The sequence below is a fragment of the Dermacentor albipictus genome, chromosome 8 (genome assembly GCF_038994185.2).
Source record: "Dermacentor albipictus isolate Rhodes 1998 colony chromosome 8, USDA_Dalb.pri_finalv2, whole genome shotgun sequence".
Classification (NCBI taxonomy): Eukaryota; Metazoa; Arthropoda; class Arachnida; order Ixodida; family Ixodidae; genus Dermacentor; species Dermacentor albipictus.
This window is the reverse complement of record NC_091828.1, coordinates 75,553,890-75,579,261: the sequence shown is the minus strand read 5'-3', so window position 1 is coordinate 75,579,261 and position 25,372 is coordinate 75,553,890. Positions and strand designations below refer to the sequence as shown.

Below are 25,372 nucleotides of genomic sequence, written 5' to 3'. Positions count from 1 at the left end.
ATAACGCGGACAAGAGATGTTGCGTGACACCACGGGGAGATGAGAAAATAGAAACAGAGTGGGACACCGTTCTATGCACGCATGCTCCCCTGTGCCGAGCGTTTCTTCATGCCGATATTTTGTTCAATTTATTCTTTTTTATTGCACGCTCGAAATTAAACAAGAACCCCTTCATTCCACTTTGATAGGCACGCACAGCATCGACCGGGACTTCGGCAGCATTCTGAATAAACGGTACGGCAGGTAGCACGGTTGGCCTACTAGATTCTTTCGTTCTTCAGCGCCGGCGTGCAGTATCATAAACTGTTCTTACACCACGGTATCAACGCTAATGCTTGCCATGACGCGGCAACATGCGGACAACCACACTGTCTGCCACACATTCGCGTATTCCCGTTCGTAAAGATGACGATTCGATCTGTCTTGGCGTTACAGTCGCCCTTCGTTAGCTTGCAGTGTTTCTGACTCACTTATCCTGCGATGGAACTAGGATGTAGTTCAACTGATTTACAAAAACAATTTTGCGAAATAGGCGCGGGACAACGTGCCCTACCCGAAGCGACTTTCACCGCAAGTGGGGTATTAGGGAGGAGAAGCTTTCTTCCAGGAGCCAAAAAGTTGTGTAGGTCATTAATTCCTGTTCGCAATGTTAGATAAATAGTATCATAAGTTGAATACCGTTAAAAGAGTTAAATTAGGTGGCGAATAATGTATTCCGTTAGCAAATCACTATCACTCACGCTTATGTGCTTTGACGAACAGGCGACGCAGTTCTATTTCATCAACGGAATCCGTGGCGGTATTTCCGGTAACAACGAACTTCGCACTAGGCAGTTTCTCAAACACAGGCTGGTGTGCTGATTCTTATGCAGAGTGCGAAGCGATGGAGGTCTCACAAGATTATATTTGCTATCTCCCAACAAAACCTTGCTCACAACGCACCATCTCAAGGCCTTTGTGTATACAAAGCTTACGACGAGAAGTAGGGTTGACGACGAGAGATTAGTGCCAATTGCCTTTTGGGCAATGACCATAATATCGGCGTTTGAGTATTGGGCGACACAGTGTGTCCAAAGTTTTGTGTCAGTTCGTCAACTATTTCAAATTAAAAGAATTTAGGAATGACTTGTGACTACAGGCGCAAGAATGGTTGAAGTAACGTTGATTGTCCTGTTTTTCGAGAATGTTGCTGGTCGACTGGCATTGTGGCATTGTACAGGGCGTTTCTCATATATATATATACATTATATATATATATATATATATATATATATATATATATATATATATATATATATATATATATATATATATATATATATATATACACGGCATGGTATCCGTGCCAGGCTTAGGCGCGAGTGAAAGCGGTAAATATTCTTTACGTGTTCACACAGCTTGCTGTCAGGACAAAAAGAAGAAGAAAACTGCCCATACGCGGTACAGTTCCCGCGCAAAGCACGCTGCGATAACCAAGATGTCGACAACCAGGTCTTAACATCACCGCCACCGACGCAACGACAAGGTTATAACAGCAGCGTAAAGTAGGTCGCATAAGAACCTGAGAGCTAGGTTCCTGCTCTCGCCATCTATTCTTTGCGTGCGCATTTATACAAGCACACGGAATAGGTGGAGTGTCGGATAGCAAACACGGAGACCGATGCGAGCAAGCGAGTTCTGTCCAGCGTGTACGCATCGAGTCACACACCCAGCTCACCGGATCACACAGTGCTTTGCGCGAAGCACGCTCTTCATAGAACTCACCAGAGTGCCATTCTTGCGGCGCTTCTACCGCAACGCGGACGAGAAGGGCGGGAACGCCGCAGGAGAGGGTGACACGCGAGCACACAGGAAGCGTGAGCAGAAGTCAACCAGAGCAAAAAGTGAGAAAAGAAGCCGTGCGGTGGCCGAAGCCGCTGCCGTAATAAAAATTTACGGCCCCAATATCGGAGGTGCCGTCGTCGGCGGCGGCAGGATCAGCAGTAGTCACTGCTTTCCCTTGGTGACGCCGCCTGGTGGCGTTTTCTTCGGCCCACAATCCCTCGCCGTTTCCGATTGCACCTTTCCTCGCCTCCTCTTTGCGCGGGCAACCAGGCCAGCCTGGTGGATCCCGCGGTGCCCTCCCTACTCCCACTCCCCCTCTATCGTGGTCGCTCCGATGAAAGCTCAGCGACCTCCGCGGATTCTCCGTAGGGTTGTAAAAAAGAAAGGGAAAGGTACATTTGCTCAATAGGAGCGGCATTGTCCGATCGCATTGCTCTTCGTGTCACCCTACAGCGGGGACGGCTGTGTCTACGTTGGGCTTTCCTGGCGTTTTCTTTGGTAGCTTCCCTCTCCTTTCGGCTCGACACCGCGAATTAGTTTTCCTCACCTGCTTAAGTTGTCTGTCTTCGTTAGGGCTTCCCCTCTCGATTACGAGCCGCATTCACTCGGCTCGAACTGGGAGACCGGGCCAACTTCGCCGGAATGCGGTCGGTGATTCAAACAAAAATATTTAACGCATAAATGAACATGCGCGTGCTTTTCATTCTTGCTCAGCAGTGAGCCCTCTTTTGCATGTTGCTTTGGCATGCTGCTGTGCCGCACCTTACGTAAGCATTCCCGATTACACTTTAGCGCTTCGCAATGAAGTACTCGGTGGTGTGAAAGACCTAATGTGATTGCGATTGAGGGCGACCTGAAAGAAGGAAGGCTTATAATGTCGTTTCAACGGAGTTAGTCAATGGGGTTATGTCAGGCTCTTAAGACTTTCGTAAGCACTGAGGGACTCGGCTCCTGGCACTATTTTCGGACTACGCTGTCATAGAAAACTGGCCGCGCCAAACGAGGTCGCTGTACTTGAAGATTTTCCCTCGGTACTGACCTGCATATTGGTGGAGAGTGCGATCTGAATGATTTTTCCGACCCCAAAATGGAAGCAACGCGTCCGTTTTGTTCCTTTATTAGGGCAATATTTGAACATGAGGATCGTGATTTTAACATACCACCGTGCATTTTGCCTGTAATATATGTCTTGTTGCACGTCGCTTTTTCTTTTTGATTGTTTATTAAATGTGAAAACTTAGGACTTGGGGCCCAAGTAGGGCCGGATTTCCCAAAATCATAGGTAAAAAGAAAAGAAGAAAGAAGGGAAAATACAGAACACTGTCAAAAGCCTACCACAGAATTGTAAAACACTAAGAAAGCAAGTTCGTGGATCACAGGGAAGGCGGAATATGAAAAAGACGATGACTTGCAGAAGCCTTTTCAGTCAACATTCACTCCAAGAGAGAGAGAGAGAGATAATTTAATAGAAAGAAGGCAGAGAGGTCGGCCTGAGCTAAGGTGCTCTAGCCTGCTACTCTGCACAGGGGGAGGGGGAACGGGGACATAAAGATGTGATGAGGGATGATGATGACATAGCAAGAGAGATGCGCAAAGGCGAAAGACATGAGACTCCAAAGACATGAGAGAAGTGCAGGGAATCCGAGTTCGGAGCAGTGTTTGTGCCGTTCATTTTTTTTTGTGAGGCACTGCGTAGTAGCGCGACTAGATTTCATCGGAGTGTAGCTCTGCGGCTTCTTCCCAACTAAGCGCCAAATATTTATGTTCCCTTTGATGTCTGAGGTAGCGTTAATATTGCTTAAATAGGACGTGACAGTTTTCTCCCGATCGCTTTGTCCCTTCTATCCTTCAGTTGCCTCGATTACTGACGCCAGTCTAGAGTTGTAAATACACTGTTGTAAACCATTCCCATGACGTGGCATCTCAGGCTGGCGGACTGGGGCACGGATAACGCGCGAAGACTGTGTGCAAGCAAAGAAAAAAAAAGTGTCCTGAAGGAGGAAGCAAGTAGCGTGTGACGTCGACATGATCTCGTATGTCGTGTAGAGTAGCCAATTAATTCTTCGTGTAGCTGCAGATAACGACAAAACAAAATTCCTACTAGGAGTTATAGAAATTACGCAAGTGCATAGGTGCCCGTGGGCTGAATGACACGCCAACAAAACTGTTATTTGGAAGGCGGCACTATCTGCCTCGCCGATCGGCAGCTGAGTTGACACAGTCAACCTGCGTTCGGTCCCATCGTTTCCGACTTACTACTTGAGCTGTCCTGACCTCGTGTCCGCAGAGCACCGCCTGATGGACTGCGGCGAGTCAGCAGTCGAGACTGTGGCGGAGATGCCTCTGACTTGTCCGGTGAGCCTGCATGCAACGGTTCAATAGGTGTACTGTAGCCCTCGGCGTGTATTGAGGTGCAATATTTTTCACGAAATCTCATGACTCTGCTCGGCGCAGAGTGCAGCCAACGCTACATCCTTGCCAAGTTCGTCTCCGTAGCCAACTTTACCTCTAGCCAAGTTGAGTTTCAGTTAACTCTAGCTATCGGCAAATTCAGCTGTGGAGCCAAGTATACTTCCTGTCAAGTTAGCCCTGTAGGCAACTCTAGTTCTGACCAAGTTACACTCCGTACTAGCTCCACCTCTTTCCTTTTTTCAAACTGTCACTTCAGGCTGCAAATTCCGCTTCTCGGCTCCTTTCAACAATTTATTTTCCATGTTCCCGTGAATGTTGTGTCACGTCCACTCTTTCGTCGTCATCTTCGTCCTCACGTTCTTTCTTTTTCCTTCTCCATCTATCCTGCTCTATACGCAGAGAAGCACACCAGTCCCAGCGCAACTCCGGTAGGCTGCTCAGCCTTTCTCTCTGTATTCAAATGCTCGCTCTCTGATCAACACTACAATACCACCGTCTGCTGGCGTAGGCTTTTTTTCAAGGCGTGTTTCCGCGTGTCGCAGCAATTAGCGACGACGTTTACATAGTGGCCTCATATAGCCTCTTCTAATGATGGTCGTCTATTACATGGGTTCACAGTGCGATTGCGTGGATGCACTTCGCTATGAGAAGAGCGATTTATCTAAAGACAGCTTATTCCTTTTTCCATTACGCATACTTCTGTGACGATGCAGCGTTATTTCCTTTCTTATTCTAAGTGCATTATAACTGACGTACATGTACTATCAGTAGCAATGTAATTTTGTTATGCACTGTGTTAAGTGTTTTCGCTTCTTGTTTTTCAAGCAAAGCTTTTTTTGCCTCTTCCTTCAACTTTTGCTCTGCTGCTGCTGCTGCTGTCTTGCACACCACGTCGGGGGACGGTTCAGAGAGTGTACATACGTGAAAGGAGCGTGGCAGAGAGGACAGTCGACGCGAAATACTCGTTTGGACTTTTACGTCACATCATATGCGCAAAATGCGCTCTGGAGTTCCCTGGGTGTCGCCAGATTAGCTAGCCTCTTGAGAACTGTAATTATCGCTGACCCCCCTCAACACCATTGCAGAAACTGCAGCGCTTACCTTTCTACTAACGTGCAAGTCCAGAGGGGACTTAGATAGAACTCTAGAGAGGAGGAGAAGAGGAGGCAGAGAATGGGTGGAACCAACACCACCTAGACAAGAGAAGGCCTGAGCGCTCGGCGAGTGACGTCACGGAGAAAAGGCCGGCGGCGTGCTCCAGAATACGCGTTGACTGAACGGATCGCACCCTTATGGGCAACCTTATCCAGAGCACAGTTATTGTTTTTTTAGGCATAATTGAGCAGATTATTTTGTTTATGCAAAACAATTTGCGCACTACATTATTAAGAAGCCCGTCCATGAAAAAATGAAATGATTCAACCTTAGGATTGAGAACGAATTTCGGGTAAATGATAACAGGGAGCATGGCAAGTCACAGCGCTGCCCTCTTCTTCAGAGTAGCTTCTTTGCCTTGATTTATCGTCGGCGTCAAAGAGTTTGCCGTTCTTGCGGCCACAAAAGTTATTGAACAAAATGTTAGCACTGCACCATAACACATATCTCATGACAACTTCACTGGTGTGCCTTTCTTCAGATTCGGGACACATGTATTTATTCCAGTCTAGATTAGGTAGATTAGGCTCTAAACGAATAATTTCGCTTTCCAGAGATTATTACATACAGTACCGCAGTCCACATATTTACAACACTTCAAACGAGTTTAGCAATGGAGATACATAACATTCGTGCAACTATTTAGAAAGAAACAGCTGCCTCATTCCGCAGAATTCCAGCTTTTCTCTTCTTTGCCTTAGTATTGGCACCCAGTATTCCGTCATTGATCTTGCGGAAACATGAACGCATGATTTTTCGGCCCCGATCTGTAGTTGTTCAAGCAAATGGGCACGCACCACTTATTAGGCATATCCTGGCATGAACGTAATCCACATTCCGCGGCGATGAAGGCTTGCCGGACACACAACCGCGATCGCAGCACAAGCGCAGAGCCTGCATGCACGGTTCACGTCCAGAAAAAATAGTGCACTCGGAAGCATGTCGCAGCATGCCAGGACTTTTCTAACCCCGAAGCTATCCAAGGAGCAGCAGGGTTTCAGGAACTAATCGAATTGTTATCGCCGTCGTCGCCCGCTCGGTCTTCCACGTCTCATTTTCAACACAGGTGCGCCGCTCGTAGCTTAGTAGCACGCTGCACGGAACATTTATGTGGGCCTCTTTTGCGTGACGTAGCTCAAGGGGAGAGGGTACAGCCAGAAGGCTTTGTGTTCTCTAGAGGGTGTTGGTAGAACCGACGCGGTCGCGAAAGGAGTGGATAACAAGCCTTGCCTTTCTCGCAGTTCCCATACAGTCGGAGAGGGTGAAGATGACGTGAGAAGGCAAGGAAACAGCGGTTGCTTCTGCTATATCTGAAGAATAAACGGCATGCAAGTTTGTCGAGCACGAAACTGACGCAGGCCATGCAGGCACAACGCCGCATTAAAAGATAACCGGGTATAGGCGACACTACAGAAGCGGTCGCACATCACATCAATGCTTCTGGGCCCGCCGTTATAGCTTGACGGCCAAGGCATTGCTCGAGGTCGCAGGCTCATTGCCGACGATGGTAGCCGCATTTCGACGGTAACGAAATACAAAAACGCTAGTCCACTTAGATTTACCTACACGTTAAAGAACACCGGGATGTCAAAACTAATCCAGACTCCGCCCCTATGTCGGCCCTCATAATCTGACCGTGCTTTTGGCACGTACCGCCCCATAAATGAATGAAAGTCAAGCACTTCTGCACGATGCGATGCCCCACGTGAGGTAATGATAATACTCAACCCTCTCAGAGATTATGAACAATGGCGCACGACAACGCTTCAAGCAAACACGTATCCCTGTGTGTTCTCTGTACTACGCAGACAAACAGCATTGGTGCACGAAGGGTAACGTTTAACGTCAACTCCCCCCTCTCGTATTGGACTAAGCGCTGAAGTAATTACACATTCGCTGTCAACATCACCGCTAATTATCGTCAATCAATACAAACAGCATAGAAACCCACTCTCGTATTGGACGAAGCGCTGAAGAAGTTACACATTCGCTGTCAACATTACCGCTAATTATCGTCAATCAAAGCAAACAGCATAGAAACCCACTCTCGTATTGGACGAAGCGCAGAAGAAGTTACACATTCGCTGTCAACATTACCGCTAATTATCGTCAATCAAAGCAAACAGCATAGAAACCCACTCTCGTATTGGACGAAGCGCTGAAGAAGTTACACATTCGCTGTCAACATTACCGCTAATTATCGTCAATCAAAGCAAACAGCACAGAAAGCTTCGCGTAGATCGATTCCCACAGTGCGTGGGATCCGCATATATTTTTTTTTTTGCACTCGCTGTATAGCTGTGTTGGTAGCTCATTATAAGCCTATACGTTTTGTTCATTTGTGGCAGACATATACGTCTTTCTGACTATGCGTAGAGTATGGCGGAATACGCTAGGCTTGAATAACAGACGCGGAGCAGAAGACTGGGAGTTCATTTGCGGCAGATACAGCTGATTTGAATACGCACAGCGCGCAGCAGCTTACGCTAGACTTACGTGCTATTTTTTTTTTCTGAACTGATTCATACTTCCGAGCTATTTATGGTTTTCTTTTGTATTTCGTTCTCTTCTTTCGTTTTACCTTTTTCGCATTAGTCAGTGGGATTATTTTTTGCGGATGTTTCTGGAATAGCTGGCCATTCAGTGTTCTATGTTCCCACGCTCAGATTGTTTAGCAAACAAACAAACAAAAACAAACAATGACTCCTTGATTTCGCCGCAGCCCACGCTACTCACTGAGCCCATGTGACGTAGATAGTGATCTATGATGGCGAAAAGACAGCGCAGAGACGGCACAATGCTGCGTTGACACATCCGGTCTCGTTCGTACACGTCACCAGATCGCCACGGTGGCTCAAAAGCAGCGACTCACTAAATAGTAGGTTACGCAAATATCGCGAAGCGATTTAAAGCAGTCACATTTCAACAGAACGGAGTTTGCGAAGGAAGCTCGTTACCACGGTTTAGCTCGATTCATTTACTCGTATAGGAAGATTCCTACAACACTTCATCAAGGTATAGCAGCAAAGTACCTTCTAGGCTTCTCTCAGCCGTAAATGCGTTATATAAAGCCGTTTTGCTGCGCTACATACATAACTGGTTCGTTTTGAGAAGAACACCCAACGAAATGGACCACTGAGCGCAGGCAAAAGCTCAATCCCTGGCAGTCTCTTATCGACGAAGCACACGACAGATTAAAAGAAGGAGCCCAAATCTAGTTCGGCAAGCACGACTCGATGGCGGATTAACGGAGGACCGGGTGCCCGAGGGAGCTATCTCTCGTTCTTTACTTAAAACGAAATAATCACCCTCGGCGGCGGCTATGCAGAGAAGACGGAGGAAAGCCGCAATCCAGGCGGGGATTCGACGCATTGACACGTGAAAATGAGTTAACCTCTCTCATAACGTCTCTTCCACGACAACTGCTACGTTGGTTTTCGCCCCTGCACCGCCGGCCACCCCCTCCCAATATTCCGACAGTATTCTCCCAGTTCTAAATTCCGGCCGAAAAAGAAGAAAGGCGCTCGAGAACTCTTGGTATTCCGCTCGCGAAATGTTTCTAAAGACAATTTAAGTCTGTGTCGACTCAATATCGAAAAAGAACTACGTGAAAGCGAAATAATAAAACAAAATTAAACGAAATAAAACAAAAGAAAAAGAAAGCCCCACCAATTCTGGAGAGAATTAAGGAACACTTACACACAAGAGGCACCGCTGCAGTTTTCTTTTGAAACGACAACGTTCGAGATCACTTACAGATTGCGCGCTCGCGAAGGTAAACAACGCCGGCGCCTTCATGCACCTTTATCAACGCTACAAAGGAGCTCATCAACATTCCTTTGGTGGGACTCTGCACGATAAAGCGTCTTTCGAAAACTCCTCAGTCAGCGTTGCCCGTACACAGTAGCCCGTTGACATTGTGTTCGGATGTCGAAAGTAGACGGCGGTCTGTTGAAATCGACCCTCTTGTTCGAGGGCGATGCACAGGAAGCACCAAACTCGAAAGAGTTTTTACGCTTGCGTGGTCGCGGGGAACGTTCGGACGGGAGTCGCACTGCAGCCTCGGGCATCGGCCACTTGTTCGAAATCACGAACCTCTGTTTTCCTACAGTGCTGAAGCACCAACGCACGGGTGATTATTGTTTAGAAGGCATCTGGCGTTTCCAACGTTGTTACACGTTGTGCTGCCTGCAGGGTGAAGATAGTCTTTCGCTAAGCTCTAGTTTTCCGCGCAAGTTTATTGGGCGGTCGGGGATGACTGCCATCCACATCCAGGCAGCCTTTCTTCGCCTTCCTGAGCTTCACTGCATCACGAAGTGGAGCTCGCGAACAAAGCGGGGACGAACACATGCGAAAAAACAGCACGTCGGACCTCGTTTAGAGGAAACGCAATGTGGAGTGGCTCGTTATTCAGGCACGACAGGAAGTATACCTGGGGACACAATCACCGAATTCAACGCTAGCATAACTGAACAGCTGATGTGTGCAAGGGCTCCTATTACAACGCTTCGTATTCACCTGTACGCTGCGGGCATTCTTGCGCTTCATGTTAGAAATTTGACTGAAGCGCACATAAGGCGGGGACACAAATAGGGAGCTAGACAGGACGGCGCTTTCCTATTGCTCCCCTTTACACATCCCTATTTGTGTCGCCGTCTTATGCCCGCTTCAATCAAATTTCAAACATGAACGTCAATCAACTAGTCCAACTCGCCATTTTATTGCATTCCTGCGCGTTTCGCGTATCGTGTACAATGGTTCTTTGGCAGGAACATGCTACGTCGCAGAGCCTAGCTCTGAGTTCACGTGACACTTTGCATTGGACGAGTGTACACGTTCTTCGAAAATAAATATTCGCGGTAGGAAGGATTCCGAACATTGTTGACTTTGTAAGGCTAAAACTCATTGGGCACGCAGACTGCGTAGCAACATCTACGTGGCTCAGCCAAAGCAAATTGTCGGTACGCAAAGGCAAGAAGTTCATCGACGCGATCGCGGCGCCGACGGGTCGAGTCGGAATTCGAACCGACTCGACAGCGTTCATACTGTAACGAGTGATTCCTCGCACATAGTGCCCTGCTAACAGCTGTAACCAAGTTATCGCGGATTTAAAATTACCGCAAGTAACTGCTGTATCGGTAACTTGGCAACGTCATGGCTCTGTGGTTTACGTTGAGAGCGAGACAGATGCATCTTGAAACAGACTCCATGCAACTCGCCCCCTGACTGCTGCGAAATTCATTATTCTGGATGGAGAAATCACGCGCGCACTCTATCTAGCCCTGCCATGCAAATACAAGTCTGCAGTCTGCTCGCGCCATTTTCATTTCCAATTAAGTGTTACTTAACATAAGTCTTAACTAAGGTAATTAAGTGCTCCTTAAATTCACTAAGGTGTTATTCGTAATTCGCATACTTCGAGAAGTGTTCCCGCTTCCTCACTGCAACTACGCCACGACATTACATGAACACGTTCACGTCGAGCCGAGACATTAGTTGGCAGCTTGCGTCGAGGCGAACGCAGGCACACCGCGCAGAAATGCACGTTGCCGCCCAGCTTTTTCAACGCCACGGCGTTTAAAACGTGCCTCACGAAACGCCTTGGAGAGGGCCATCCAATCTCATCTGGCGAGCCAACCCGGCTTATCTCGACGCTCGTAGATGTCGGCCGCAGTGATTGTACGCGAACCCTTACTCAATCAGACTGGCCGACGTGCCAAGCTTTCGACGCGTGTTCGTGGAAAGACACTAGAGCTTGTGTTTCAGTGCCAAGACCCGCCCTCTGGGACGTGCCGGTTGCAAAGTATACTGGCCCAGGCAACGGCTGCTAGACGTCTGAAGAAACGATGGATGATGCACCAGCAGAATTTCAATGAAGAGCGGCAAGTGCACAGGACCAATGCTTGAGTGCAGCAACTCAGATGCATGAGGCAATCTGGTTTTTCTTGGGAGACCACATGCATCACCGTGACAGAGCATCAACACAGAAAACGCGCGCCAATAGCAGACCATCCTATACTGTGCCCAATAAGCAGGAATTCTGAAAAGTGCATGGTTTTCGGTAAGGCAGGTGGGTTTTAGGAGCCCTAGACATAACAAGGAGTGCGTCGAAGCATCGTCTGGCGATGTGACGAAGACTAAAATAACAGTAAAGTTAAATATAGATCTTCCTAATTTAATCTTTGGCCATACATGTCTCGATCGATGGTATCAATGCTAGGCACGACGGTGGGCCTGTGATCTCGCTAGATCGCATCTGGGGATGTCACTTGGAGGGCACCGATCAGTTAAGTGGAAATTACTGCAATGAAAGCGATCGTACCGCCTTCCGCCAGAGTTGGTTCCGCGTTGCACAAGTCTTAAACGTAGCGAGAGTGTGCACGACCGTTGCTCCTATGTGCCCAATAGGACTCAACGTTACGAAAACCTCAAGATATAACCCTGAAAGTAACAAGGATCGTAATTGCGGCTCTTTTTTTCGCCCTGTCCCTAGGTGGAAAGCACCTATCTCTCGCGCAGGCATAGTGCGGAGTTGGCTAATGTAAGACACAGGCAAGTGGAGATTGCTGGGAGAGGCCTTTCGTGTCATGCACAGATAAGATGACAGGTGTTGACCATGACAGCAATGGCACTTTCGATCTAACCCTTTCTTTTCTTTTTTTCTTTTTTGTTGGCAACGTGCGAACTAGTTTATGCGCCTTCCATTTGCTACCACGCTCACGCACACGTGCATTTCAAAAGACGGGCATGCGCCAGGTATACCGACCTCTCCTGGAGTCGCCCTGCGCCTGCTTCTTCTTGGCGTGGCGCTGCCGGTGCTGCTGCGTCATGGCGCCCGCTGCAGCCGCCGCGACGACGGGCGGCTGCGTGCCGGCGTCCAGCTGCGCCTGGATGATGCACAGGCTGGGCGTCACGATGGCCGGCAGGGTGCGCGCCCGCAGCAGCGGGGCCGGCTTGCGCCGCGAACCGGACGCCGAAGCCGAGGAGCCGCCCAGCAGCAAGCCCTGGGCCAGGCACGAGCCGCCGGCTGCCGACGACGAGGTCGACGAGACGCGCTCCGACACCTGGCTGCAACGGGAGCGAGAAGACGGGGGTCAGGGTCACGTCGGGACAGCGCACGCACAACGCATCACGTGACATTTTTGACGCTCGCTTTGCTCAACACGTTTATTTCTTCCTTTGGATGCAATTATCTGGCTTGGTATTGACCATGTGGATGAAAGGCAAAGCTGGAGGCTGTAACGATAAGCGGTTTTAGAGATATAGCAGCCAAGGTTCCGACGAAAATTCGTCTGGTCAGGCATTGAAGTGAAAAAAAAAAAAGGTTTGCAGCCACAGACCAAGTCAAACGAAAAAAATGAAAGGACGTTTCGGAACCCGTACGGGTTCCTTGTTCACAATGAGGTGGAGAAGACGAGTAGTGACATATTGCCTCTAGTGGCAATATGCCACTACACGTCTTGTCCAGTGGTAGTATGTCACTACTCGTCTTCTCCGCCTTATTGTGAACAAGCAACCCGTACTGTTTCCGAAACGTCTTTCTTTTCGTTTGACCTGGTCTGTGGCTGCAAACCTTTTTTCGGTTTTAGAGACTCTGAGCCAAGTCGCCTCGTGCGTACTTACAGAAATAAGCTCTCGCAAGAATATTTCTTGCATGCCCGGGCCAAGTGCATGGCCTAGCCACGAGCGCTGCTCAGTGAGCCTAAGCCTCACTGGCGCCATACTCGGGAATTCGCGTCTGCGTTTCAACGACAGCTGCCTCCAGTTACTTCAATATTTTCAGCTGTAAGATGCGAAACAGAGCCTGTAGCTGATGCTGGCGTCTTCAGAGAGGACAGTCAAGTCTGCAGAAGTTTGATAGCGCCCCTCGCCGCCTGCAAGTATCGTCTGAAGCTCACGCATTGCGCAAAATTTATTTATTTACGTCGGCCAAGGCTCACAGAATGCTGGTTCAGTAGGAATGCCAAGAATATGCCTACGCTCGATATATTCGTCTAATCTGCCATAATCTGCCACGATTTACATAGGTGCTTCTCACAGTTATGTGTGACAGTTCGCAGGCAACGCTTTCGTCAAGCTGAAAGTAATGGTGGAAAGGCTGAGGTGATGCGCACAAATAAATAGCCTAGAGAGAGAGAGAAAAAAAAGAACGAAGATAAAGTGCTTGGTAAGCTATTTTCTTTTCATTAATGCTGCTATACGTAATCACTTTATATCAGGCTATACGTGAGAAAGTGACGGAGAAACTGTTTCAATGGCATGACAATAGCCTGGAGATAAACCGAAGAGCCGCCGTACGACCCGCTCTTGTACGTTTCTCGAAGCGACACTGAACGAGTTGCCGAAATCGCTACGGTGAATTAGCCACAGATTAGCATAACTGCTCATGTCGCACCCCACCGAGAACATTGAAGGCTCATCTGATCAACGGCTGTAGCTCGCCGGATATACGGAATTCAGCTGTTGACACCGAGGTTGTGGACTTGATGCTGTGCCACGGCGGCAACGTTCCGACAAGGGCGAAATGCGGGAGCCATCGCGTACGGTGCTTCGGTGCACATTAAAAAAGACCGGCCGTCGAAATTAATTCAGATGTTCCAGACTAAGACATCTATCATAGCACCAGTATTAATCTGGGATGTCCCACCCCAGTTTGTTGAGGTTCAAGGGTTCCCTTGCGCGCGAAACAAGCACACAGCCATTACAAAACCCCGCATGCACTGAAGGATACAATTAGCACGCGCAGGCAGCAGGCTATCGGCGCTCAATTTGTGCACACCACGTGTCCGACACTTTATAGAGCTGAAACATGTAGATAGATTAACTAGTTTGGAGATACCCATGGCATTTTTGCTCAAACAAACATGCACGCAAACCGGAACGGGACATGCTCCGACACTTTGGCACTTGCACTGTGCGAGGAAGCGTGCCCGACACTTCGTTGCCGCAACATACTGCAACAGTTTTAGCCTGGCGGTCGAGGCCGGAAACTTCTCCTCCTAAGCCTTTCTTGCAGAGTCACTCGCGTGTCCACCATAAGTCCAGCAAGCAAGCCTCGCTTAGAAATGCAAGAAGAAGACATGATGCTTCATTGCATTTTCTTTTTCTGTGCAAAGGAAAATGCGAAATAAAGTTTGAAAGCTTGAAAGTTTGTCGGCTATAAATGGCCCTTATGAAAACACAGGTGTTGCAGGTACGCATGCAAATGTTCAGAAAGCGCGACCCTCTCATAGTGATTTCTTGGGCATGGCCGTAGCTGAAGTGTTCGATGTCTCCTGTCTCATCGCATTAAGTATAGATCGGAGAATCGACAAGCCCTGTCTTAAATAACCATGTTGGCGTATGAGCCGTCCCTGTCCTTAGTAGTGATGCTTGATTCCGACGAAAACGCTTCATTACGCGAAGTACATATGTGACATTCTTCGAGGGCGCTCTACGGGAGCAGGAGCGAACGCAGGCGATTTCTGAGAGTAATTATGGTAAAAACTATTGTGCGTCGGTTGAATTACGTAACCGAATTGCCCCTCAATTGCCAGCTTGCGATGGTCGTCGACAAAGAAGACATTCGGCTGGGAGCGAGAAAGAGAGAGAGAGAGAGAGAGAGAGAGAGAGAGAGATCCAGCTACCGGGCCAGAAAGGCGGCATGAGGTCCGCTGGCCAGCCGTCGCTGGACATCGCCGCCGGTTACGATAAAGGTACACAGCCCGCAGCTGCCGGCCACTCGCAAACGCAATTACTTACTCTGTGCGGAACATTCTTAGACATGTTGCTACGTGTTGTAGTTAGTGCTTGATAATTAAATTACCGAGCACGGGAGCGCGGTCGTATAGTAGCTTCGTCCCGGCGGAGCAGATTGGTCGCGCGGAACTTGTGCTTTACGCACGACCTCGGATGCAACACACGAGGGCAGACCGCAGAATAATTTTTCATTCGTCGCTTCATATTCCAGCCTCCTTACAGTATAGAGTTGACGCGCGGAAGAGTTCGTCATTCCAATCTTACTCGAACCCAGGTGGCTTCGGGCTGTGCAAATCTGAGCACGTTCCTCGGGGAACATTCGAATGGAGCCTCGTTCGAAGCCCGCGATTATCTCAACGCATCCCTTCTGTTGTATAAGGCGTCGCTGCCTACCGCAGCGCCATGAGAAGGCGCGCTCTTGCACGATAAAGATTTAATATGCACGATATAACACCTTCGTCTATGTAAGCGCCACAACTCCTAGACCCCATACTAAGCTCGAGCCATGCATCTTAACGAGGTCTCTTGACCGCCGGCGAGCAAAAGGAACGGCGCAAGAGAGAGAGAGAGAGAGAGAGAGAGAGAGAGAGAATGCGGAAGATTGCATGGTTCTCGGAGCACGCAACGTGCCTCGCTTTTGTAGCGGTTTCGGCGCAGGTTTTCCAGCGAAGTGAACGTTTAAGTTCGTGGGGTCTGCACAGCAAGCGGGAGAGGCAGCTCACACCACGTCCTCTTTAATGCATAATGAAGCCAAACCAGGCACGGTATGGTCGCTCGAGTTGGGGAGGGGGAGCGGATGAAGAGGCATGCGCTCTTTATTTAGTCACAACGTGTGCCTGAAGTGCGTTGGTTGATGTGCGCAACGCACGTGTTGTGAGGCGGCCGAAGCTAAGAGGTTAGTTGTGGCCCTTTGTAACGATATGCACCTTAAGGGGCTCCACAAAGATTTCATGGGATCAGGCAAGCAATTTTTTTTCCTGCGCAAGGACGCACAAGGAAGGCACATTGTTTATCCCAATAGCCCCACAAAGTACTTTGTGGCTAATTGTCCTGCAGAGGTATCTCAAAAAAGCGCATAAACCACTTCCAACATCGCAAATTGAATGAAGCTATTCAATTGTTCTCTGAATTGGAAAATACAGCAGACAATGGCCGAGAGAGAGAGAGAGAGAGAGAGAGAGAGAGAGAGAGAGAGAGAGAGAGATGATTCTTTCCCATCTCCATTGACGTAGAGAACCTATGCTCGAACGTGCGTTGAACGCAGACGTGGGGGGTCAAACTCTTAAGTTTCCTCTCGTACGTCTACCGAAGATATTATGCAACTACCATACATTTATGTTCGTCCACTGTTGTCTACATCATGAGGGATCTCGTTGTCCAAAATCACTACATTTATATTGGCTCTTGTTCAGCGTCTGTTCCTGTCGTCCTCCCTTGTTTTAAAAATAAGAATGAAGAAAAAAAGAATACTACGCTGCTATGTACCTGCATCCCTATGTCTAACCTATTCACTGTACCTCTGCTTGTAAACCTGTTTACATGAACCAGTGTATTAGAATGTACCGATAACTAGCCATATAGGGTTACGGTCCAAATATTTTTGAAACATTTTATCCTGTGTTCATTGACAATAAACTCCGATTAGATTTGATTCGTGCAGGCATAACAGCAGCGCCAAAAAACACACACAAAAAGATAAAGGAACACTGATAGACACGGACAATCGATGCATGTCTGTCAGTGTTCCTTTCTTTTGTGTATGTGTTTTTGACGCTGCTTTGATGCCTGCAATAAGTAACCAACTCGTCCAAGAACTCGTTTTATTGGTTTGATTCGCTAGTCTTCCGCGAGTATACAATCTTCAACACAGGCCATTAGTGACTGTTGTCACGAAATTAGGTAGAAGTTAGAGCAATAAATCTTTTCCTTCAGCTTCCTGGTTTTATTGATGGTTATTTGCCCGCTCTCAAACTTTCAAGGCCTCACTGCTGTTCTTTCGAATGCTACTTTTATTGTTAGCCATTGCGCTCCTCACTTATTCCAGTACCCTAATGTCTTTCGTCGCTTGCTCTCATTTCTCCCTGACAAATACCCCCCTGTCTGAATTCATCTGCTCTACGCACGGCAAACGCAATTTCAAGAGAAAAACGCTGCGAGGATTTAAAGGGATGCGTTTCCGCACTATCCGTACTATACAACTTCTACGTCGGCACACGCTGTCTTCCCCCCTGCGAGACGAGTTAAATCTTTCGCGCCTTCCTCGCCGACGGCTCGCACAACCAATTCTCTGTCTCTCTCAATAAATTCTACCCACACTGTTATGCAGATCGTTGCCCTGGCTGTGGCAGCTCGCCCACAATCTTCCACGTCACGATTGAGTGCACTGCAAGCCTCTTTCCTCCCTTGCCAACTCTCCTTTACCCCCTACGCAACAAAGAGCTGTGGGACGATGCCCTCCGCGACGGACCTCCCGAGGTCCTCCGAGCTGTGATACAACGGGCTTGAAACATCGCCGGAATCATCTTAGGGACCCTGGACTGAGGGTTCCTCCCACACTGCTCTCGCCATCCAAATATTATTAATAAAGATGTTTTACTCTCTCTCTCTCTCTCGCCCGGCCTTTATGCCTCGTCGGCCATCACGCCCGACTCGCTCGGTTTCACTCGTCGACGCTGCTTGGCGAATTTCCATTCCTGAAATGTTAGGCAAACGTTTTCCCCAAGAACGCGACTCTGGATGCAAGATAGAGTCTGTAGAACCATGCACTGTGGCGAAACCTATGCTCAGTCAGCTAATGAGCTTGCCGATTGGCGGTGCTGACGCCACGTATAGGAGGCGTTCGTGATCGTTGAGAACAATGACTTTTGTATCACTGCGCAGACGCAAGGCCGAATAACCACGAACTCCAATAATAAAAACCCGCCGTGGTTGCTCAGTGGCTATGGTGTTGGGCTGCTAAGCACGAGGTCGCGGGATAGAATCCCGGCCACGGCGGCCGCATTTCGATGGGGGCGAAATGCGAAAACACCCGTGTACTTAGATTTAGGTGCACGTTAAAGAACCCCAGGTGGTCATAATTTCCAGAGTCCCACACTACGGCGTGCCTCATAATCAGAAAGTGGTTTTGGCACGTAAAACCCCATAACCTAATCTAATCAAATAATAAAAGGGAGGCGGTGTTACACAAGCAAGCAGCGATGTCTGTCTCATTCAGCGCGTCTGCACGCTCTTCTAGGCCGTTAAAAGCGCCGTCGCAGTTAGCGTGACGTCACTAAGCCCGTGCAGTTTAAACGGGGACGTCGACAACAGAGCAGAGATGTTTGACATACTTTCGTCACAATATGCAGGAGAAGTGAAACATGAGGCATTATTTAGGTGCGACGCTGAGGCTTTGCGAATCCGGCCTCCGCACACCCGAGCACAGCTATAGCTTCCACCTCGTTGCCCTATTTTGCCTTGGAGCGTTCGCACTTCAAGACCTTCCTTGCTTTCCGCCTTCGACGACAGAAACATGGCGACAGCGTGCGTGCGAATTGAAACAGGCGACTGGCAAACTTTTCTTACAACTTTTAGCGAAATCACATAGAGCGGAGATGGAGGTCTACTGAGCGAAAAAAAGTGCTGACACGTTTGTACGCACAAGTCAAAGTCGAAGTAAAACGGCCGTTGCGAACCTCGAGCTATGAGTGTGCCGAAAAGCCCGAGCCAATTTGACATACCACTCCCACAATCTGCATGCGCGGAAAACACTCGACAGGAAGACAAGGCCAACGTTGGCGTGAAATCTCGGCTGACGCATTCGTAACCCGTCGGCGCTAATCGAACGCGGAGCGGCGCTGCCACCCTTGCTGGAACGAGGCGTGCAGCGCTCGGACACGGTCGCCTTTTAATTAAGCGCGTTCGCCGCTCCCGAGACCAGCCCTGCTGCGCGTGGCAGATTTCACGCGTCGCGAAGAATGCTGAACGGCAACTGCAATTGGAACGCCACGAGCGGCTCGCGATAGTCTCTAAAAGGGAGACTGCCACGTCTATACATGTGACGCCACCGGCACTCGCCCGCTATTCGGTTCCGTCTGCTGGCATCCGAGGATGCGCTAAGAAGGCTCGATTAACTTTGAGATCGTTCCACGAGTCCGATGTCTTCCACAGCACCGGGCCCTGTTATCTTACGACGAGTGCGTATAGCGAAGGTGTACTTCAGCAAAAGCGTAGCTGCCTACATTGTTTAGGCGCTGCCGCGCTGGAACGCGAGCGCTGGCGAGTTCCAGCGCGGCCAGGGTTCAGGCCCGGCGGACACGGTTATGTAAGCACTATGAACGAAAGCGAAATGGGGTAACGGAATCAAGGAGCCTTACAAGCTTGTGTCACACCCCCAGCTCGGCTAACGTTCGCCGATAAGAGACCTGCCTTTTAGTTCTTTTTAAGGTGCATATACGCCGCGCTTATAAATGAGTGACGTCACAAGTGCAATGTTACTGCGAAGTAAGCAGTGAATCCATAAAATTAATTTCTATCTGTAGGCGTAATTCCATGGCGACGTGCCCTCTGCTAGCTGATACACACATACGCCGATATATATATATATATATATATATATATATATATATATATATATATATATATATATATATATATATATATATATATATATATATATATATATATATATATATATATATAGCGTGCACTATTGCAGTTTTTTACAAACCTGAGAACTCGCAAGATAGATAGTCAGAATCATCATCACCTGCACAAAACAATTCCAACTTGCACCTGCAAATTTCCTAATTTCATCACCCCACCCAATTTTCTGCCGTCCTCGACATCGCTTTCCTTCTCTTGGCATGCATTATGCAACTCTAATGTTCCACCGGTTATCCATTCTACGAATTACATGACCTGCGCAGGTCCCTTTTTCCCTCTTAATGTCAGCTAGAATATCGGCTGTCTCCGTTTGCTCTCTGATCCTCACCGCTCTCTTCCTGTCTCTTAACGTTATGCCAAATATTTTTCTTTACTTCACTGTTTGCGCGGTCCTCAACTTATACTCGAGCTTCTTTTTCAGTCTCCAAGTTTCTGGCCCATATGTCAGCACCCGTAGAATGCAGGGTTTGTACATCTTTCTTTTCAATGATGGTGGTAAGCTCCCAGTAAGTACCTGGCAATGCCCGCCATATGCACTCCAACCTATATTTATTCTTCTGTAAATTTCTTTCTCATAATCAGGGTCCCCTGTGAGCAATTGACCTAGGCAAAAGTACTCCTTCATAGACTGTAGAGGCTGACTGGCGTTCATGAACTCTTGTTCCCTTGTCAGGCTATTGATCATTATAATTGTCTGCTGCATAATAATCTTCAACTCTGTTCTTACACTTTCTCTGTTAAGGCCCTCAATCATTTGTTCTAACTCGTCCCCAGAATTGTTGAATAGGACAATGTCATCTGCAAACCGAAGGCTGCTGAGATATTCGCCATTGATGTTCACTCCTAAGCCTTCCCAGTTTAATAACTTGAATACTTCTTCCAAGCATGCAGTGAATAGCACCGGAGAGATATCGTTTCCTTGCCTGACTCCTTTCTTGATAGGCAAGTTTCTACTTTTCTTAGGGAGAACCAAGGTAGTTGTGAAATCTTTGTAAATATTTCCCGAGATATTCATGTATGCCTCTTGTACATCTTGATTACGTAATGTCTTTATGACTGCTGGTACTTCAACTGAATCAAATACGTATTTATAATCTATGAATGCCATATTGAGGGGTCACACCGCAAGTCAGTGAAGGTACTCTTGAAATTAGGCGCTAGAATGGCTTATTGGATAGAATGTAATTCTCATGGACGTTCACAACCTTCCCTACATTTTTCTTTCGTTCTTTTGCTTTTTCTCTTCGCTTTTCTTTCCGTCTTTCACTTCTTCTTGCCCTTCGCCCCGTGCAGGGTAGCAAACCAGAATCGTATCCGGTTAACGTCCGTGCCTTTCCCATCCCGTTTACCACTCTCTCTTCGAGGGGTTGATCGTACTCTGCTGATTTCTCAATTTCCTTAATGATGGAATGGATGAGCACTTACAGAACTGTATTTTACAGCAAAGCTATGAAAATGCGTTTTACAACAATTTTCGGGCTGCGCGCGGTGGCATGGTCGATATCCAATGTCGGACAGAGAACAGAGAGCCCCGCATGCAGCCTGCGTCGGAGCCCTGAAGCAGCCGTTTGAAAGGATGTCGGGGAAAACGCGAAGCCATACACCGGCTATGGCTTTGGAAAGGCTCGGGTATATTGAAACAATTGCTCATGATATAGTGAATCTTTTGCAAAGGGTTCGGTAGATATCATAGAGCGGCAAGCCAGGCTCTCGAACTTTCTACTGGTGTGAGGTCTCTTACAGAGCCCCCCTTTCTTCGGTGTATAAGTGTTGCTCGGGCGTGGAAAAGCTAATTTTCTTATGCGTAGCCGCACTACAACGTATTGCGCGAAATCATGAGAAAAAATAAAGGTGCGGGTGTTTTACAAGCCCGTATGCACGTCGTCGTGGTAAAATATTTCTTGCTAGTGCTCGGCGCCGTCACATGTAACAGCAGTGCATTACGGGTGAGCCTCACGATCAACATCAAAGTCGCATACTCACTCACACAGAAAATAAAGTTGAAGTGAAGAAAGTAGACATAATAATGTTACATAAATAAGACGACGACGAAGGATGCAGGCCACTAGACGGGTATTCGTGTCACAAATGAAAAGAAAAGAAAACGAAAAAAGAAACCCCGGAGAGACTGCAATGGAGACAACGCTCGCTTGCCATGACGTCACTTTGACGTCACTGTTTCCGTAGGCCTCCACACGCCTGCTGCGGCGATGACGAAGTCTGATAGAGGAAGGGGAGGTACGTAGGGTTTAAGCGGGGGATAGATAGCGCGCGACAAAGCGAGGAAGAAATCAGACGTCTAGTTTAGATATACTGTTTATCTCTCTTTCTCTATATTGCAAACAGCGGGTGCTGTTGTGAAAGAGAGCGTAAGAAAAAAAAAACAGCCAAAGCCATAGCGCCCCGTCGTCAGACATCCTCGTGACGGGCACCTCCCGACCGTTGTGTCACGGATGGCACAGCAGCCGCGCGAATAGGGTGATAGCATAAGCGACGACGACGTACAAGGTCGCGTTTTGCCCACACACGATAGCGAAATCGCTTAGTGAATAGTAGGAGCAAGCGGAGTTTTCGGGAGCTAAAAATAGCCTCGTCTCCAAGGTTGGCGACGGGCCCCGTAGAGTCCTGTTTCATTGATTCATTTTTTTTGGTACTTTTACTGGGAGACGGCTTACAACTTCCGCTGTTCGGCTGGAGTCAGGAAGCCGCGATGACAGGGGAGGCGAGGATGAAACTCGATTGAACGGGTCTGGAAAGTATTTGCCTGGCAGCGAAGCTGAGGTGTTACACAAGTACCAACTTTTTGCTTTCGATTTATGCTCATTGTAGAAAGCTGTAAGAGAGCGCTTGAAATGATGATTTCTCAGCCTCCTTTTTTTAGAAGTTACCGCTCGCTCCCGAACTAGGGTACGAGACATCCCTAGGCATACGGTCAAAAAAAGGAAATTGACGTTGTTGTGTGCACGTGGACTCTTTTCTTGTTCCATTTTGAGCTTTCTTGAAGGCAGGGTTGGGAGACGGTGCGGGAGAGGCTTACGAAACGCGAAACGCCTACGCAATCTCTTTGCGAATGAGGTCCCTATGTTAAATATTTGGACAGAGTGGACAGAACAAATTGAAGTGGGAAATTTACTGCATCTTTCCGAATATATGCGCTAGATTGGTTTTTCCTGTTTCTCTGCTACGCGCACGTTGTTTCGACTTTCGAACTCCCTGAATATTGTACAGTGTGTACGCGGCCTGCAGACATTGAAAACTGCAACAAACTACCCGACAGCAGTTTTAGTGAGCTCGAACTCAAGAAGATTACAGAGTTGCTTATGAGGTTTACTGATTCTTCTGGAATTGGTCCTTTTTCCAATGTGTTGAGGGCCTCTTTGGAGATTCTCCCTGCGGTATAATTCCTGATAGCTGTTTTGGAATCTGACACTATGATTCATGGACTCCTGCCCACGAAGGCTTGCCCGGCAACGAGAAAGCACACGCATTGGCCCGAGAGCTTATTTACCGGTACACCAATGCAGCCTCTAAAGCCAGGGAGCCCCTACAAAAAGAAGAAGGCATAAACACTTACAGCGAAATTCTCGATTATTATAGAATGGGAAGGAAAGCACTGCCAGCGGCGCATAACAAACTAAGTAAGGAAGAAGAGATAACATGGAGGCAACACCAAGCGGGGGTGATCTGCAACCCCTACATTCTGAAGAGATGGGCCGATAGCATTGAGAACATGAATTGCAAACACTGCGGGGCAAAAGCGGACATGATCCACATAATATGGACATGTCCTAGATACAATAAACCAGATAGGGATAGACAATCCTGGGAGACTTTAATGAACAGCTCGAAGGAAGATGATCAAAGAGAAGTCATCCGCATGGCCCTGGAAACCGCCGAGCTCCAAGGAGCATCAGCCAGCTGAAAAGGGAGGAGCAAGCTGAAGAGACAGGAAGACTCTTGACTCCTCGGCGCTCTTTTTTTGCGGGTGCAAATAAACGTTATTTATCTCTCTCTAGAGAGTTGCTTACTAACTATTTGAAATATTAGTAATTATTGCTTCATATTTGTTCGCTTCCTTCTATCAGACGCCTTAATAGTGCTGTTTTGTAAGACTCTTCTTAATTCGCCGGTATTCATGTCATGTATTTCTCTTTTTTTTGGGCATCATGTGGTATCATTTTCATCGCTTTCTTCTTATGTATTACCCATCATGGAGTTGTTTTAATTATCACGTAAAAAAATTCGGTACTGAAAGAGTTAGCAAACAACCCGTAATTACAAGGATCTGCATACTGTATTGGTTAGAACGAAAGTCGCAGACTGTTTTAAGTACCCCGTTACTTCTTGGAACAACAGCAAAGCTAAATGCATGCACGGAGATCACAAAACAGCTTCAGACGTCTGTCTACGCACCACTAAACAGCCTAAGCCCGCAACTTCGGCCCATCATACAATTCTTCCTTAGCGACCGTATAGACTCCCAAAGGGCCTGGCACTCCACGTGCGGACCGAGAAACGCTTAGCCAACGGCTTTCTCTTCCCGTTTCGCAACACATACACCACAATGCGCTTGGAGAGTTTGAGAATGCTATATTTGGAACTTGGGTCAAGGTCTTGCGGGCTGCAATGTACTGCGCTGTAGATCCCGTAAACTTGCACAAAGACGGCGGATCTAGCCGATGGGCGGGGGACTAGCGAGGGTCACTTCCCTGAATCCAGTTTCGCAACGCGATCTTCAACAGAGCTCCCGCAGATCAGCGGGTTATACCTGACGTGCTTTCCCCTGAGCTCAATTTATGGCCAGAGGGTGGGTGGGGGGGCGGGGGAGGGGTGATTCACCGCATTTCGGACAACGATGCGTGTAATAGCCGAATGAGGGAAAAAGGACCCTGTACAGAGTGAAGAACCGAGGAGCAGCTCAGGAGCGAATGCGTGCTCGTCGAAAACAACGCGCAAGCGGTGGTGCAGTGCCAGGTACGGTGAAGGTGCAGCGGGGTCGTCCATAGGAAATTATTATACACTGCGGCCGGCTGTTTCTTTCAGTCTGGGGTTCTCGAACGGACCTGGAGTACGGGCGGAAGAATATGCGTTTGAATATGAATATGAATACGAATATGAATATGAATATATTTACACTTGCTTACCTCTTTCGAGTTTCGGAATAAAGCCGAAGGGCCTGTGTCCTCATAGCTCAGACCAGAAAGCCACACGGGTTCCCCTACAGTACCCGCATGCGACAGGCTTGAGTGACGGACTGCAGACACGCTGCACCGTGTGCGGAGCGTGTGACTGACTCATGCCTTCTCAGTGTCTCTTTCAATCCCCTCATCCTCCTCCCCACGTGCAGGGTAGCAAATTGGGTAAAGTCTAGTTAACTTCCCTGCCTTTAATTCCTCTGTCCTCTCCTTCTCAAACAGCTGGTCGCAATAACTGATTTAAGGAAGCGAAATGGTCGCACAGCGACAAGGAACGCAAAGGCGGAATTCACAACACTTTGATAATTGCCCACGTGCACCAAAGCAGCAGCATCTCCATCATTACCGCGGACAGTACTATGGCTTTAAACGTGGTGCCGAAACGGAAGTACAAGAATGTGCTA

At 48.1% G+C, this 25,372-nt stretch overlaps 1 protein-coding gene and 1 long non-coding RNA gene across 4 annotated transcripts in view; one reads left to right on the top strand and one right to left on the bottom strand.

Moving 5' to 3' along the window:
- The window catches only part of wake (wide awake), a 505,847-nt gene that overhangs the window by 196,447 nt on the left and 284,028 nt on the right, over nucleotides 1–25,372 (bottom strand). The window contains exons 2-3 of one of the 2 annotated variants that reach the window (XM_065456373.2): nucleotides 12,158–12,459; nucleotides 4,081–4,185 (exon numbers count right to left, since the gene is read on the bottom strand). In XM_065456373.2, the coding sequence (XP_065312445.2) occupies nucleotides 4,081–4,185; nucleotides 12,158–12,459 (407 nt within the window). The remainder of the gene's footprint in view (nucleotides 1–4,080; nucleotides 4,186–12,157; nucleotides 12,460–25,372) is intronic. The other variant, XM_065456366.2, reaches the window with a different exon arrangement.
- Nucleotides 1–25,372, top strand: part of LOC135921952 (uncharacterized) — a 61,985-nt gene that overhangs the window by 3,691 nt on the left and 32,922 nt on the right. The window lies entirely within an intron of this gene.